Raw genomic sequence first — 18153 nt, 5'->3', positions numbered from 1 at the left:
CGTGATCGACAGTAATCAGACTGATTATAAACTGGGTGCGGCGTGCAAGATCACGGGGGTCCCCAGCGGCGGGACCCCCGTGATCAGGCATCTTATCCCCTATCCTTTGGATATGGGATAAGATGTCTAAGTGCCGGAGTACCCCTTTAAGGGCATGTATGGCTTTACTTTCAATCAAACAGGATCCACACAGAATTCAAATCACACTGGCTCCCATCTTTGAGGTTCTTAAAGGGGTACTCCAGTGGAACAAATGTTTTCAAAACATCTGGTGCCAGAAAGTTATACAGATTTGTAAATTACTTCTATTAAAATTTTTTCTAGTATTTACCGTATTTTTCGCCGTATAAGACGCACTTTTTTTTCCCCAAAACTGGGGGGGGGGGGGGGGGGAAGTTGGTGCGTCTTATACGGCAAATACACATTAAAACTCTGTCCAATCGCGGCGGTCCCTGTGGCCGTCAAGGGCCGGGACACGCGGCTAATACAGGACATTCCCGATCGCGGTGATGCCCTGTATTAACCCTTCAGACGCGGCGATCAAAGCTGACCGCCGCGTCTGAAGCGAAAGTGACACTAACCCGGCTGCTCAGTCAGGCTGTTCGGGACCGCCGCGGTGAAATTGCGGCGTCCCGAACAGCTTACAGGACACCAGGAGGGACCTTACCTGCCTCCTCGGTGTCTGCTCCGTGCCGGGATCCCCTGCATGGCCGGCGCTCTCCTTCGTCGTCATCACGTCGTTGCGCACGCCGTCCCGTCATCCAATAGGAGCGGCGTGCGTAGCGTAGGAATGGCGGCAACGGAGAGCGAGGATACCGGGCAGCAGTGACGTTCCGGAGCGACGGGGACACCCCGGGAACGCGGCGACAGCGATGGAGGGCGACATCCAGGCCAGCGATGACAATCGGTGACGGGTCTGGAGCAGCGGGGACAAGTGAGTACTACCTCCTATACCAGTAGTCTTCAACCTGCAGACCTCCAGATGTGGGCATGCTGGGAGTTGTAGTTTTGCAACATCTGAAGGTCCGCAGGTTGAAGATCACTGTCCTATACTTTACATTGTATTTGGTTCAGAATCTTTATATGACGAAAAATACGGTAGCTGCTGTAATGTCCATTGGAAGTTATGTAGTTTTTACCAATCTGACCACATTTCTCTATGCTACCACCTCCAAGTCAGAGCTTAAAAAGTCCCCCATAGCAAACCTCTCGTGCTCTGGACAGTTCCTGACACAGACAGAAGTGGCAGCAGAGCGCACTGTAGTCAGATTGGAAAGACTATACAGCTTCCTCTGGAGCATACAGCAGCAAATACGTACTGGAAGGATTCAAGTATTTTTTAATAGAAGTAAATTTACTAATCTGTAACTTTCTGACAAATGTTGGCTTGAATTTTTTTCTCTGGAAGTACCCCTTTAACAACAGAAGTCATGAGGCTAGTGTAAACAGAGCCTAATACCCTAACCCTTTTTTTTTTTTTTTTTTTTATTATTTTGCACAGCAGAACCAGCATCAACAAATGGTGGAACTAGTGTGATCTTCTGGGCAATGTTCTGTTGGGAAACCTTGAGTTCTGGCGTTTATGTGGTTTTTGCTTTGGCACGTGCCACTTACCTAAATGGTTTGAGGGGCATAAGAAAGGGTTACAATGGGCCAATTCAATTTACACTGAGACATTCTGACATAATATAATGTCTCAAAGTCACAACCTCCACTAATAAGCCAGATCGGTCAGCATCTAGGATTTAAGCTGCTACTGTACAGTTTCCATGTGTTGGTGGTGCTGCAGTTAAATTGGGCACTGCCAGGTTCACCTCAGATTAAAGCAAGTAACTTGTACTTCGAGTAACAGCTAATTTTAGGGTAACCCTACCAAAAAATGGATTGTCTGAAGTGAAAATAAACATCTTTGCAAGTACCCTTGATCAGAGAAACAGGGGCAAACTGAACCAAACAGCTTTTTATGAAAGTGGAAAGCCTCTTTAATGTTATCACAGTTTCTTAAGAAATGCAATCTATATGAGTTACCCAATGTTCAGCATTTTATGAGGTATACACACCAGTGTCAGCAAAAATAAATACATTCAATGTACAAATGTCTAAAAAAAAAAAAAAAAAAAAAAATAAAGTTCTGCTGTTTCAACTTGTCTCTTCTGCCTCCTCATTCCCTTGCAGATACCGGGAGCTGAAGTTTTCAGCCTTGCTACGCTCGGCAGGAGAACCAAGTTCTTCTAGTTGTCTTTCCTGAGTGGTTTCCAGTTCCTCAAGTCTTTTTCTTAACATGGAAAGTTCTTTTTGATGCTGTTCTTCCTGCAAACGAAAAAGATCCCTGTATATTTATGCATGTATGCGTTCAGGCAGTCTGTTAGGCTTTACCAATTGTATGACCTGTCAGTTTACCTGGCAATAACACGGTCATATACTGAGAATATTAAAGCTTTGATATTCTCAGTATAGGAAGATTGCATAGTCACATCCTGTAGAAGAGCAGTATTTTTACACTTCACTTTTTTGGTCTATCTAGATCTGTGTTTTCCAACCAGGCAACGCCATGCCTTTGTGTTCTGTTTAGGAAAGTGCAACAGACTCTGCCCAATGTATAGCAATTTTTCTTTGCATTTTCAGTAGCAATCGGCCGATGTATGCAGTGTGAACATAGGAAAAGTTTTTATTTTTTTTGTCAATGGAATTGTAGGAGTGCATGTGGTTTGCTTTTGTACCATTTTGGGGTAAATTTGTCATTTTTTATGGCAATCACAGCACCCTGACCCCTTTCAATATGAAAAACTGACATATCAGAAGTTTGGTAAAATTTTTGTTTGTTAGCATGCTTTTATTGTGCAAAAATACAAAAATGTAAAAACAACCCTATACATATTTGGTACTGCTGCATTTAACCTCTTCAGGACGCCGGGCGTATGCATACGCCCTGCATCCCGAGTCCTTAAGGACGTGGGGCGTGTGCATACGCCAGTGGTAATTCCGGTCCACGCCGCTAGCCGGTTGGGGACCGGGATGCCTGCTGAAATCATTCAGCAGGCATCCCGGCACATCGCCCCATGTCGGTGATCACAGAAAATCGCATGTCAATTCAGACATGCGATTTTCTGCTATTCCGGGCTGATCGGGTTTCTGCTCACCCGATCACCCGAAAAATAGGGATGATCGGAGCTGTCAGTGACAGCCCCGATCATCCTGAGGGCTAGGAGTGAGGTCGCAGTGCTGCGATCTCCTCCTAGCCCCTGCCATTGGTCAGAACAGATTCTGACCAATGGCAGCGCAGGACAGCGGGTTGCCATGGCAACCCCCCGTTCTGCCCATCCCTGGATATCGTGGGGAGAAGATGGAGGCCTGTACCTGGAGGAGAAGATGCATGGGGACCGCTGATCGTCACTGGAGACTGCAAAGATCATGGCTCAGGTAGGGAAACGACAGTGGGGGGGAGGGGGGGGATGCCCAAACGGTAGCGCTCCAGATGTTGCCAAACTACAACTCTCAGCATGCCTAGACTGCCCAGGCATGCTGGGAGTTGTAGTTCTGTAACATCTGTCCCTTCAGATTTAGCAGTTTTCATGACATTTTTGAAAATTGCTGCTCTACTTTGAAGCCCTCTAATTTTTTCAAAAAGCAAAAATATGTCCATTTTATGATGCCAACATAAAGTGGACATATTGTATTGGTGAATAAAAATTAAATTTATTGGGAATATCCATTTTCCTTACAAGTAGAGAGCTTCAAAGTTAGAAAAATGCTAAATTTTTAAAATTTTCATGAAATTTTGGGATTTTTCACCAAAAAAGGATGCAAGTAACGCAGAAAATTTACAACCAAAATAAAGTAGAATATGTCACGAAAAAACAATCTCAGAATCAGAATATTTGGTAAAAGCGTTTTCGAGTTATTAATTCGTAAAGCGCCGGTGGTCAGAATTGCGAAAAAGGGCTCAGTCCTTAAGGTGAAAAAGGGCTGCGTCCTTAAGGGGTTAAACAAACCCACAGAATAAAAGGTTTCATGCTATATTTAACATCATGCTGCAAGGGCTTCATAAATATGCTGTTTGCTTAAATGCCAATGTAAATGTATGTATGCACTTATAAATCTTAAACATATATACTTAAAAGTTATCTGAGGTTTCTGAAGAATAAAACATATAGGGCTGCAGAGTCAATACCATCACTATACTCTTAAAGATCACTGCTTACCTGAGCATTCTGAAAAGAAAAGGCCTCTGGAACAACTGTGGATGACAGGTAGCTGCCTGGATTCAAGAACCCAGAGACTCCAATATTTGGACCAAGTATTAAAGTACGGAACTCATTATGTCTGCGCTGAAGATCCTTCATTCTTTTCTGAAGACGTACATATTCTTCTTGGGGAATGTTCTGTCTAAAACAGCAGGAGATTTAAAAAAAAAAAAAATGCATGCATCATGGTATGGGTACAGTATACATGGACAGAAAAGCAGCTTTTACATTGCACTATTAAGGGTCTATTCACACATACAGTATTCTGCGCAGATTTGATGCGCAGGATTTTCTGCTGCATATTCCAAACTGTAAACTAAATGACTGAACACCGCTTCAAATCCTGCACAGAATACTGTACTTGTGAATAGACCCTGTAGATGAAAGTGTAGTTCTTATTTTAAGCAAAATTATGATAAATACCAGCCAAATGGATGCCTAAAGGACACTTGATAACCTTCAGGTAATGAAGTCCTCTTAAAGCGCAACTGTCATGGAAATTATACCCCCCAGACTAAGAACATGATAGTATAGATGATGATACGTGTAATGCGGCTGTACTTTTGGCTGCTGATTATCACTCTTTATCAGCCAGAAAATTGCTTTATCGTGCGGTCAGCAACAGACGGATAGGCGTGGCTGGGGATCGTAATGCCCCGCCTCCACCACGCCTATCCCCTGTAAGTGAGCGCTGGACCACTGTGTGATTGACACACAGATCCCCACCCCCGATGTGCGGGTCGGTGTGACTCCACTGAGCCTATACATATAATGTGCACCTTTATGATATACAGTGCCCGTACTCCTCTTCTCATGGTGCCGGAGACGCGCTGCTTCTGCTTTCACTAGAGGCAGAGAACTCGCTCCCTGCCTCTAGCACTGCGCAGGTGCACTGAGCTGGTGGCAGACAACGGGAGCGAGCTCTCTGCCTCTAGTGAAAGCAGAAGCAGCGCGTCTCCGGCACCAGGAGAAGAAAGAAGAGGAGTACGGGCACTGTATATCATATAACATAAAGGTGCACATTATATGTATAGGCTCAGTGGAGTCACGCCGGCCCGCACATCATGGACATCGGGGGGTGGGGACCTGTGTGTCAATCACACAGTGGTCCAGCGCTCACTTACAGGGGATAGGCGTGGCGGAGGCGGGGCATTACGATCCCCAGCCACGCCTATCCGTCTGTTGCTGACCGCACGATAAAGCAATTTTCTGGCTGATAAAGAGTGATAAACAGCAGCCAAAAGTATAGCTGCATTACAAGTGCCATCATCTATACTATCATGTTATTAGTCTGGGGGGTATAATTTCCATGACAGTTACGCTTTAATATGCTTAGCATGTACATCAGACATCACAAAATGTTATCAGACCACAGCCTTAAACTTTCACAATACTGTTGAGAATATTCCACAAAATACAAGAGCTATGAGTATTGTTCCGGCCTCATGCAGCCACACTTACTGTGAACTATCCCGCACATGAAATCAGAGCAAAACAAATATAAGGATAGTGCTGTTTTTATTGCAATGTAAGTGCTCAACACAATAAATACAGAAGGAGAATATCAAAAGCTGGTGGTGAGACATTCAGATATCATCCGACACCATGCCGGAAAAAGGAGGATCAATCATCAGCATGACACGAGCAGATACATCAGCAATGAACCAAACTAAAACACAGAAAACATTGAAACCAACCACCATATGGTGGGAACGCAAGAACTACGGAAAGGGAAACAGACAAACACAAAGACAAGACACTACAAACACAAAACACCACACAAATCCGTCCAGGTCAGGGGGAAGAGGTAGATGGGAGAGAAGAAAAAGAAGAACAAGAGAAAATAAGGGAAAAGGAAAAGAAAGAAGGGAAAGGAGAGAGGGAGACGAAGAAGGGGGGCAGAGTATCAGCATAGGTCAGACGAGAAAAGAGGAATCAAGTAGCCGGGGGAGAAGACTGTGATAGAAGGAGGTCTCTTGCAGCCAAGAACCTGGAGACCGTGTATTGGGCATGGGGGGAGGCACACCAGGTTGCCCATATTTTATAGAATTTGGCAGGGTTCTTACGATGCTTATAAACCAGATACTCATAGTTCACTGAGGTGTTCACAAGGGTTTTCCAACCAGCAACTGTGGGAGTCCTAAAGTCCATCCAACGCAATGCTATGGCCTTGCGTGCAAGGAAAAGAACTTCCCTGAGGAAGATAATCTCAGCTGGTGACCACAGTTCCTCATCAAAAAAATCCAGAAGGCAGTACCTCGGGAGGAGCGGCACCGGTCGCCGAGTTAAGGTATTGAGAAACTGTATCACCTCGGACCAGAACGATGCTATATAATGGCAGGACCACATCATGTGCATAAAGTCAGAGTCAGGGTGCCCACAACGGTGGCAAGAGGAGTCAGGACACCTACCCATTTTAGCCAAGCGTATCGGGGTAAGGGACGACTGGTGGAACATGTACAGCTGAATCAGTCGGTTGTTAATAGAAGGTGAGACATAGAGATGTGAGGAGAGGGCATCATCCCACTCCTCATCGGTCATGTCAGCTACACAGCTCCTCCAGCACGCCTCAACCGATAACGGCCCCCCCCCCCCCCAACTTAGCATTCAAAAGGGCAGTATATAGAGCCGATATAAGGCCCCGAGGCCCCTGAGTGGTGAAAACCCCAATAACCGGGAAATGGGAGAATGGAGCACTAGACCTAGGGAATTGTACTTGGAAGGCGTGTCTGAGCTGGAGGTATCGGTAAAATGATCGCCTGGGGACAGACTTAACATCAATGAAGTACTGGAAGTCCCTAAAGGCACTACCATCATATACATCACTAATGAAGATCACACCATAGGACCTCCAAAAGTGCGGGTCCAGTTGGTCATAGAAGTGTGGCAACGTAGGATCATGCCACAGTTGTCGATACAACATGTCTGTAAACGAGAGATTAGAGATATATTCTGGCTCACTGGGCCTTGAGGATGATTGTAGAGAAATGGGGCCTATTCCAGATAGACTTACTTGCCTCAAGAAAAGACCACAAGGTGAACAGATTTTATTCCCTCAATCCCAGGACTCTCTCCGATACTAACTGATAATTCTCCACGACAGCACCCAGACATCCCAGACCAATCATTTGGTGATTATTATTTTTTTGGTAGCATTTATAGAGGGGAACAACAGGCACTGAAGGTCTAAATTCAGTTAGTAGCCAGACTATAGGCTGAATGCACAAAGCGCTGGTGTGCCGTACTAGGGTGCTTATACAGTTATGGCCGTAAATGTTGGCACCCCTGAAATTTTTGCAGTAACACATGTTTTGCTATACACGTTTATTCCCTTTGTGTGTATTGGAACTAAATCAAAAAAGGAGGGGAAAAAAGCTAACTGTACTTAATGTCACACCAAACTCCAAAAATGGTCTGGACAAAATTATTGGCACCCTCTCAAAATTATGGAAAAATAAGATTGTTTAAAGCACGTGATGCTCATTTACAGTGAAATATGAATATCAATGATGTTTTGGGGTTGTCTTGCTGCCTCTGGCATTGGGTGCCTTGAATGTGTGCAAGGCATCATGAAATCTGAGGATTACCAACAGATTGTGGGTCGCACTGTACAGCCCAGTGTCAGAAAGCTGGGTTTGCGTCCAAGATCTTGGGTTTTCCAGTAGGACAATGACACTAAACATATGCCAAAAAGCACCCAGAAATGGATGGCAACAAAATGCTGGAGAGTTCTGAAGTGGCCAGCAATGAGTCCAGATCTAAATCCTATTGAACGCCTATGGCCTGTGGAAAGATCCTAAAATCAATAACCATGAACCTGGTGATTGTTATTTGGGTGTGGTATTACAACTTGGCTCCACCCACTTCAATGGAACGGAGCAGCAGAACCACACTCAACCGGGAGACACAAAGGGAGAGGTCTTTGAAAGAAAATAGGTCTGTTTTTCGATTCCTGGATTACCCCCTTTAACCTCTTCGTGATTATCCTGTCCCAATCAGGTAGAGGCAATCTTTAAGGGGTGCTGTTGTAGAGATATCCTTGAAATCGAATCATTGGCGAGTATTCACTTTTTGTGCACATATCATCCATGAATTTTTGTTCTGTACACAAATGGTACAATGGTTGATCTATCGATCACATGACTATCCCAGCACCAGACGACATATTTGGTGATCTAGAAAAAACTAAACTCACCTATTTAATATAGATTTTTCGGTCTCAAGCTCCTCTTTCTTTGCCTCCAAGAGTTCTATTTTTTCTTCTAGTTTTCTGCATCTGTTTTCATGTATATTCTTTCTCTGGAAAAGTAATAAAAGTGTCAAAATTATACCCAACAAAGTCTGGAATGATCCAGACTGTAAAAATTTATATATATATAAAACTCAACGTACGTGTGTGTGTATGTATATGTGTATGTTCCAGCATCACGTCCAAATGGCTAAAGATATTAACATGAAACTTGGCACACATGTTACTCATATGTCAACAACAAACATAGGATAGGTGATTTAACCCTTACTCACCCCCATTTGCCAGGGGTGGGGTTTATGTTTAAAGTCCCATACAAGTCAATAGGAAATATATGTTACTGCATAACTTCCAAACGGCTGGAGATATTTCGATAATACTTGGTCACATGTTACTTATATGTCAACATAAAATATAGGATAGCTAATTTAACCCTTAACTACCCCAATTTGTGAGTGTCGGGATTTTTGTTTAAATTCCTATGCAAATCAATGGGAAATGTATATTCCCACATAACTTCCGTACGGATGGAGATATTTCAATACCTGGTACACATATTATGGGTCAGGATATGAGGACGGGATGGGAGGTCGGGATAGGAGGACGGGATAGGAGGACGGGATAGGAGGACGGGATGCGGGGTTGGGATATGACAACAATATATGATGACGGGATATAAAGTCAAAAGCTTCCTCCTTTGTTTATTTTCCTCCCCAACAAGGATTAGGAAGGAAAAAAACGGGCAACGCCAGGTATTAAGCTAATATATATATATATATATATATATATATATATATATATATATATAAGAAGCTTTTACTTAACAGTGGTCTCTGTTTAACTATTGCATGAAGGCTTTTCTTTGTTTGACAGCAATGAAGTTCCTTTGCACACTACTCGCTGCCATACAGGGTAAATTACATGGTAGATTGCTTGTAGAAATGTGTGCATTTATCCTATATATCAGAACGAGCTTTGTAAAATCTATGCATATGCATCAGAAATAACTTCATTCAAAAGTATGGAAAACAAATCTACCTCAATAGAACATACCTTATCAGGCAAAAAGTACCTAACCGGTCATCATAAAAAAAAAAAAAAAATGTCCAACTTTATTTCTGAATTATCTTTGGTCACAAATATTATAGGAGAGTTTATTTGTAGTAACATCAACCAGTAAAACGGATTGGGGGTCAAAAAACGTAAAGGGACACTGGGACCTCCCTGCAAGCCTGATCTACTAAAATAGGGAAAGAAGAATGTATCTGAAGCAAGAACACAACCTTACCGCAAAGCTACAAAATAAGATTTCAATAAATACATAAGACTTTTTAATGAGTTATTGTCCAAGTGTCCTATCACGGTCAGTGAGCGTTAGGTCCTGTTCCGATCTCTCGTCTAGGTAGCAGGAAAAAGACAGATGAAGTAGGGGAAGGGAAGGAGAAAAACAGGAGCTCCATCAAGACCAGCAAGTATCGCTTTTTTGGGGGTCCCAGCAATATGGGATTTATTTTATTTAATGTATTTTTTTTTTAAACCTGTAATGACCCTTTGCATTAAAGCTGTGTTCTGCCAACAGCACATGCAGGAATTCAAATTCCCTTCCAGTCTCCAAAGACTTTTTAACCACAATTCTACATGTAAAGGGTTTTTGACAATGCTAACCCAAACTTTTGCAGCACTGGGGTTCTGGGTTCAAACACCATCATAGACAACATCTGCTCTACAACAAGATACTGAGAAGTGAAAGTAGACTGTAAGCCCCGATGTGGACTGGGAACAATTTGAGTAATGACAACAGCTGTACATATACATTATTATATTATAATATATAGGAATTATTCTTATTACAATAAAGGAATTAAAATACAGAAGAAAGTGTAATTACCTTCTTTTGGGCCTCAGCTGCTCTATGCATTTTCTCTTTAAGCTGCTTATATTTTTCTTTCAGCTGAGACAGCTCCTCCTGTAGTATGTGTTTATCTTGTAGCCATTCTACTTGATGGCCTTCTAATTCTCTGCATAGAAGATACCGGAAAAACACAGATATGTGCAAATTTCCCCACATACAGTCCTTTTAATAATACATATAACACAAATATCCACAAAACCAACCCAGGGTACCGATGGAGCCAAACTCTTACCCGCTTACCATTCTTTAAAGGGTTAGTATATTCGGGAAAGCTTCTTTTTTATCAGAAAGCTCTGCACCAACAATAAGCTGTCCCTAGAGTGTCCAGCTACTGGAAACATGAGCATTTAGCTTTACTAGGTTAAACTCTATGGACTCTTGTCTTTTTTTTTTAACCTTACAAACTAGGTTACTATGTGTGGTCTACTTTCAATGGACATCTTGGGTGAAAAATCACCTCCAGAGTAAAAGATGATCATTTTAGGTATAGGTTGCAAATAGATGGGCAACCTATACCCAGGAGCCTTGTCTACTGACTCCATTGAATTCCTTGATAGGGCAATCGAAAGTGTATTTTTGAAACTCATTTACAAAATATTATATGTACTTACACTGCACATACTACATGTACTTATTAACAGATTAGCGAAAAATTCTAAAACAAACAAAAAACACTTTTTTTATACAGTTGCAGCAGTCTCAGACAATAGAAAAAATACTTTACCCCTTAAGGACACAGTCCAATTTAGACTTGAGGATGCAGGCAGTCTTCTTTCTTGTTTTTTTTCTTCCTTATCTTTTAAGAGCCATAAGGCTAGGTTTCCACACAGGATTCTTCCGGCATTTCTTGGAAATCGGCCACTGCAGTTTTCGAGCCCAAGTCAGAAGTGGATGCAGTAGGAAGTATAAGTCCTTCCTTTATATTTCAGGTTCCTTTTCAACAGCCTTCTGGCTTTGGCAGATTTTCAAAAATTGTCAGAAAAAAAACCTGTGCGGAAACAGCCTAAATCTTTTCCATCCACAGACCCATGTTAGGGCTTGGTTTTTTTTGCACAACCAATTGTACTTATCCTTATTTTAAACATAAAATGTGCGGCATTAAAAAAATAAATAAATAAATAAAAAAATAGATTTGTGGTGGGGGAAATGAAAAGAAAACCGCAATCATGCGTGGCTTTATTTTTACACAGAGCACTTTATGGTAAAACTGACATGTTATTTTTATTCTGTGGGTCAATCCATGTTTTTCTATTATTGGTTTAATTGGTATTACTTTTGCATTCATGTGACTTTTTAATTCCTTTTTTTTTTCCCCCGGGATCTGCAGCTTTGGACTTTTTACATTTACGTAATTCAACGTATGAGAATTTTATAATTGAAATTTGAAAAGTTAGGGCGTTTCCGCACATGGCAAATACAAATCATATTTATATTTTTGTAAAATGGAAAAAGAGGGAGCAATTTAATTTAATAAAAAAATAAATATTTTAAATAAAATTATTTAAAATTAGGGGGACTATCAATGGCAGTAACTCGATTGCCATTACTGTTCATTGCTATAGTGGTCCAATGAGTGTCACTATGCCTCACAACTACTTTAAGGGTGCGTTCAAATGTGCGTATTTTTGCTGCAGATTTGCTACCCGTTGACTTCAATGGGCAGTTAAATCTGCTGAAGCAAATCTGGAGCAGATCTCCAACAGAAAATACACAGATGTGAACATACCCTAAAGCTGTATTGATCACACAGCATCTAAAGGGCAAATGACAGGCATCAGCATGACTCGCAGTCTTCTTAAATTGTACGCACTGCAGGACGTAAATGTAAGCCCCGGTGCGCTAGGGTGTACATTGAAGCCCTCTGTTCTCTAGAGGTTAAAGGGGTACTCCGCCCCTAGACATCTTATCCCCTATCCAGAGGATAGGGGATAAGATGTCAGATCGCCGCGGTCCCGCTGCTGGGGAGCCCCGGGATCCCCGCTGCGGCACTGCGCTATCATTACTGCACAGAGCGAGTTCGCTCTGCACGTAATGACAGGCAATACAGGGGTAGGAGCATCGTTACGTCCCGGCTCCGCCCCTCGTGGCGTCACGGTCCGCCCCTTTCAATACAAGTCTATGGGAGGGGACGTGTCGGTCGTCACGCCCCCTGCCATAGACTTGCATTAAAGGGACGGGCCGTGATGTCACGAGGGGCGGAGCCATGACGTCACGCTGCTCCTTCCCCTGTATTGCCCGTCATTACGCACAGAGCGAACTCAATCTGTGCAGTAATGATAGCGCAGTGCCGCAGAGGAGATCCCGGGGGTCGCCAGCAGCGGGACCGCGGCGATCTGACATCTTATCCCCTATCCTTTGGAGGGATAGTCTTAAGTTTATTACTGATAGAAAGAGACATACAATAGGGGCACTAAAAAGAAAAGAACTCAAGAAGCCTTACCGCTCTGCGTCGTGTTGGGCTTTTTCTGCCTGACTTCTAGCACAACGATTTTCTTGTTTAAGTCGCTGCACCATGTCCCGAAGTTTTTCATTTGCATGTAATAAACTGTTTTCTGACTCCGACAATGACAGTACCTGAGATTTTAAATCACTAATTTCCTGCAGGTAAAAGCAAAAATGAAAAAAGCGATCTGATTGGTTGCTATGGGCAACTGCTCCACTGTTCCTCTGCACAAGTTTAGAAAAATCTCCCCCATAGCATATAATTAACTCCCTATACTAAAGAATACTTGCTGGGGTATTCCCAACACAAAAAGACAACCCCTATACAAAGGATAGGGAACATTAACTTTATCAGTAGGGGTCCAACCGCTAGGACCCCCACCAATCTGTAGAACAGAGGTCAAAGGTCTACAGGAATTAAATGAGCGCACCCCACGCATGCACAGACCATGCTTTATTCTTTGTCTATGGGGCTTTGAACAATACAGAGCTCATTAGTTTTTTCAAATCAGTGAAGAAATGTCTGTTTTAGATTTCTCTAATAAGTTTATGAGAAAAAAAAATGTTGTGGGTTCACTTCATTTTTTATTTTACATATTATGTGCCCCATAACATCATAAAAGGTCTGCTAAGACCCACCAAAATCTGCACCTCACTGGCGATTACATGAGATGGCTTATACTTCCTGCTAAGCTAGTCTTTGCCTTGTCTCGGCCACTGTAGACTCTGCCAATGCCTTTCGGAATGTCCTTGCAGAGTTAACTGTGGACCACCTGGAGATTTAGTCTAGGGGTGGTTAAATAAACCAAAAAACTTTGGGACAAACACCGGGACAAACTGTATGCATAATAGTTACCCGTTTTAAGTCTAATTCTTCAAGTTTCTCCTTCTTAATTTGCTCCGCATAGGCCACTTGCTGTTGGAGTTTTGACCTAATCCCGGGAGTGTAAAAGAAAATACTATGACAGCTCAGCTATTCAAATTAATATGAACCAAACACAGCCTGACTGTAAGAGCAGAATGTCAGAAGAAACCAGAAGGAGCTCCTGTTTGCTTAAGATTACTTTACTAAAGTAGTTTTGCCCAAGCTTTCTTTTGCATTAACTCTGTTTATTTTCCCTCCCAAGAGCATGTGTTGATGGAAGAGTATAAAGGTAAAAGGTAATGGCTTATATCACTGCCAAAAGATGTGCTTGGACAAACCTGTAAGGTTCTGTATACAAGCAGCACATTCACTGCAGAAAGATGTGTGACTGACTAAATCTATTCTATACATGGGGTTGGATTTATATCTCATTCAGTTGAATGGATCATTTGCAGAAAATTTAAAGCAAGTCTGCTGTGCGTGAATATACCCTAGAGAAGCTTCTATGCACCCACTTTACAAAGAACTGCAGTATGGACCCACATAAGCGAATAGTTGGTAGAATGTACCATCCTTGTTAGAAAGCCCTAGCATGCTTTAGGAAGGGGGGGAAAAATGCATGAGTGATTCTGGCCAAAAGTTAATAGGTCACATATAGTAATATTCATATGTGGAATATTCTATCCATTAGGTATCTCTTTTAGCAGCACTAACAATGACAATGAAAAGTTTCCCAAAGTAGTGCATCACATTAAAGTTTCTTAACCTTAAGCTGAGAAGTTCTCTTCTAGCAGATTCCTCTGCCAACTGTGCAATACGCAGTTTTTCTTCCAGCTGACTGATTTCAGAATGTTTACGCTGTTCTTGCTCCTCTTTATACTTTTCTAGCTCGGCTATTCTGTTTTCCAGTTCAAGCCTAATAGGAAAATCCACATGAATCAAAAAGGTCATAGAACGAATACCATTCAATATAGAAAAGTTTTATAGTCCACCTTTCATCTTGAATTGTGGCAATCTGTTGAAATCCTGCTTCTTTAGCTGCCTGCACTTTTCGGATAATTTCCCTTTCCTTTTCAGCAAGTAACTCTTTTTGTTGTTGCCCTGATGCTTTAAGGATTTCATTTTCAGTCTCTAGTGCTAAGGAAACAAAAGTTAAATTACCATTGTTTGAAAACAACATACAACTACAAGGGCGGCATATAAACTTATAATAAAAACTAAAAAGGGTGGAAAATCAACTTCTCTTATATGGCTTCACAACACAAAATATTTACAATATCTTCATATGCATCTATCCAAAAAGACACAATGGCAAACCAAATTGGTGAGAAGATCAAAATGTAGGTTTATTCCATCATACCACAAACAAAAGAAAACATTTTTTTTTTGGGTCCTGATCCAGGCCCTGGATCTGCTGCCACCCAACTATTCAATGCGATAAGGATTTCTTAGAATTTGTGTAAATATCCATCTATGTATCTATTTAGAAACCTTTGTTTTACACACAAGGCCAATATGCAAAGAAGTATTAAACATCTGTCACAGGATTTGAATCTACTTTTTAAATATCCTACATGTTATCAGGCCACTAGTAGAATAAAGTTGGAAACAATATTAATACAATAAATGAGCAATTCAGAATAAGAAATAGAATAGCAATGGATGAAATAAACAGAATAAGAGCTTTATTACCATCAAGCTGATTTTGAAGCTTGTCTTTGTCTTTTTCAGAATCATTCTTTATCCTGGCAGCTTCCAATTTTATATTGTCAATTTCAATTTTCTGAAAATGTTTGAGCTCATCAATCTAAAAAAAACAACAAATACATTAAAAACTGAGTTAGCATGGTATTGCAGCTTTGGTAAAATCACTAGAAAAAAAAAAAATTACAAAATTACCAAGATTTAACTTATCACAAGTAGCTTCAATCACTTAGAGAACTGCATTCTCTAAGGCCATATTCACATGTCAGAAGTTCCCTGTCAGATTCCGCTGCAGCAGTGTTCCATTGAATTCAACAGGATTCTGCTGTGCGTCGGAATTTCCGTGCCAGATGATTCCGGCATGGATATTCCAATTTCCACATCGGCACAAAAAACGAACAAAAAACATTTTGTGGAGTCCGCATGGAATGCCTAGTGGTCTATGAGACGGAGTATTCCTGTGCGGTCCTAGCGCCGGCATATGCCAGTCCCCGCAGTTTGCGGAATGTCCGCACTGAGATTCTCAGTGAGGACATTCTGACGTGTGAACATTTTGTGTCTTCAGCTACATTCATATGGCAGAATTTCCGGGTGGAATTAAGCAGAAGAATTCCGCATGGAAATTCTGCAGCAGCAGGGTCACACTAATTTCAATGGGATTCTGCTGCACTGTGCATACGGCAAAAATGATTATTTTTTTTTGTACTCACCGTAAAATCTCTTTCTCGTAGCCTTCATTGGGGGACACAGAGACCATGGGTATATGCTCTTGCCACTAGGAAAAAAAAGTCAGCTCCTCCCTGGCAGGATATACCCGCCCACTGGAAGTGAGGTAATCAGTTTTGTAACAAAGCAGTAGGAGAAGCCAACCAAGAGACAAGACCGAAGGACCCTAGAAAGGAATCCCGGAGAAACACCCAAGAACCGGAAAAGGCTATCCGGACAAGAATGGAGAAATGGGTGGGTGCTATGTCCCCCAATGAAGGCTACGTGAAAGAGATTTTACGGTGAGTACAAAAAGAATCTCCTTTTCTCGCTCTTCATTGGGGGGACACAGAGACCATGGGATGTACCAAAGCAGTCCCTGGGGTGGGAAGAACAACACAAGAGGAAGGGAGTCAGTCTGGAGACCGAACCCCATCTGGCCGTAAGACACACAGACGAAACCCTGGACTAAGGTAACCGAAGCCTGGAACTGAGAATCTGGATGTACCCAATGTCCATGGAGATGGACTATGACGCCAAGGAAGGGACCATCCGTAGAAGAGACTCTAAACCAACAGGCCACAACGAGAGACAAGAAGGGACAATGCAGAGACCCAATGGGCCGAACCAACCTGGAAGGAAGTAGGAAACCAACTGTGAGACGCACGGAACCAGACAGAGGGAGAGCCCGGTTTGAAACAAAACAGAAAAAAGGGAGTGACAAGAGAACCCCATACAGCGGACCAGCAAAATCCAGAAAACATGGCGAGAAATGCCAGGGAGAGCCGAAGGCGAGCAAGTCAAGGTGAAGACCAGAAACTTCTGGAAAAGAGAGACCCAAAAAAAACGTGAAATGCCCTGGGAGGCATACTGCTATGTCGGGACAAGAAGAAGAGTGGTGCAGAAAGCCCGCCCCACAATGGAATTGCGGAGAAGTCTGGGCAGGGGCACTACACATGCCTGAGACTACAAACATCACAAAGCCTGAAGAACCAGGAGGACTGACCAAGAAAATAAGGTACGCCACAGCAGTCTAAGAGACAGACCAAAACAAGGAGATCAATTGGTCATGGATGCAGTGGTCCGAGCAGACCAGAGTACTCCGAGCAACATCCCGTCAGAACAGGAACAGAGGGAAAGCAAAAGGGAACCCAGCCTGGACTCAGATGCTCTGGGCACAAGAAGGTTACTCCAAAAGATCAGAGTGGCAGTGTAGCACCACTGACAAAGGGAAGGATGTTGCGCCAAGGAAGGAACAGAGCAGTGGCAGACTAGCTGTCGCTGAGCTATACACTAATGCATAAACCCCTCCTACAGAGGAGAGTGCCCTACTTGCATGAGCAGCAGTAGACAACCAAAAACAGGAGGAGAGCCAGGCTGCAACAGTGAGCAGTAAGCACAGAAGCAGAGCTGGCAAAATGCACTTTTGATCGCTTCCAGCAAAAAAAATAAATAAATAAATAAATAAAAAAACAAGGCCCAGCCAGGTACCCCACCAATGTAGGGTGAAGGGGGAGATGGCTCCATCCTGGCAGAAGAAAATGCAGAATATTCAGCTAAATATTCCCCCTAGTAGAGGGGAAAACAAGGGGAGGTGGAGATGAAACTCAGGCACTAACCGTGCCAAGCTTCCTGTTCCCCGTAGAAGGGAATTTTCCAAGAGCACCATGTACCGTACTAGCAAGGAAAATGACGCCCTACGGGAACGGATCAAAGTACTGGGTGGACGTAGCCCTCAGGAACCCTGCGAAAACACACCGAGATACAGAGGAGCCACTTTGTGTTCCAAGAGGGAGCTGGGAAGATACAAAAACCATGACTACAAATTAAGAAGCACACGCAGCAACCTACAGCATTGGGAGGAAACACCCCAATTGGGGCAAACCTTGGACCCTGTGGCAGATGACTAAGGCAGCAGAGCAGGTTCTTGAGCCACCCGGTACAGGAACCCAGGAAGATCACCCCATCAGGCCCCATACCAGAAGTAGTGCTCACCCACCATAGACCTGCGGAAATAATCACACAGGAGGGC

General features: G+C 42.8%; 1 protein-coding gene across 1 annotated transcript in view; it reads right to left on the bottom strand.

Annotated features, from left to right (window-relative positions):
* Positions 1-1953: 1953 nt before the first annotated feature.
* CEP83 (centrosomal protein 83) overlaps positions 1954-18153 on the bottom strand; it is a 42672-nt gene continuing 26472 nt past the window's right edge. The window contains exons 8-16 of the mRNA XM_056574323.1: positions 15405-15519; positions 14705-14849; positions 14479-14628; positions 13704-13779; positions 12846-13003; positions 10382-10511; positions 8440-8543; positions 4203-4386; positions 1954-2310 (exon numbers count right to left, since the gene is read on the bottom strand). Coding sequence (XP_056430298.1) covers positions 2140-2310; positions 4203-4386; positions 8440-8543; positions 10382-10511; positions 12846-13003; positions 13704-13779; positions 14479-14628; positions 14705-14849; positions 15405-15519 — 1233 coding nt within the window. The 3' untranslated portion in view covers positions 1954-2139. The remainder of the gene's footprint in view (positions 2311-4202; positions 4387-8439; positions 8544-10381; positions 10512-12845; positions 13004-13703; positions 13780-14478; positions 14629-14704; positions 14850-15404; positions 15520-18153) is intronic.

Source organism: Hyla sarda, chromosome 4 (assembly GCF_029499605.1).
Source record: "Hyla sarda isolate aHylSar1 chromosome 4, aHylSar1.hap1, whole genome shotgun sequence".
In the NCBI taxonomy this organism is placed as follows: domain Eukaryota; kingdom Metazoa; phylum Chordata; class Amphibia; order Anura; family Hylidae; genus Hyla; species Hyla sarda.
This window is presented reverse-complemented; position numbering and strand designations above follow the sequence as displayed.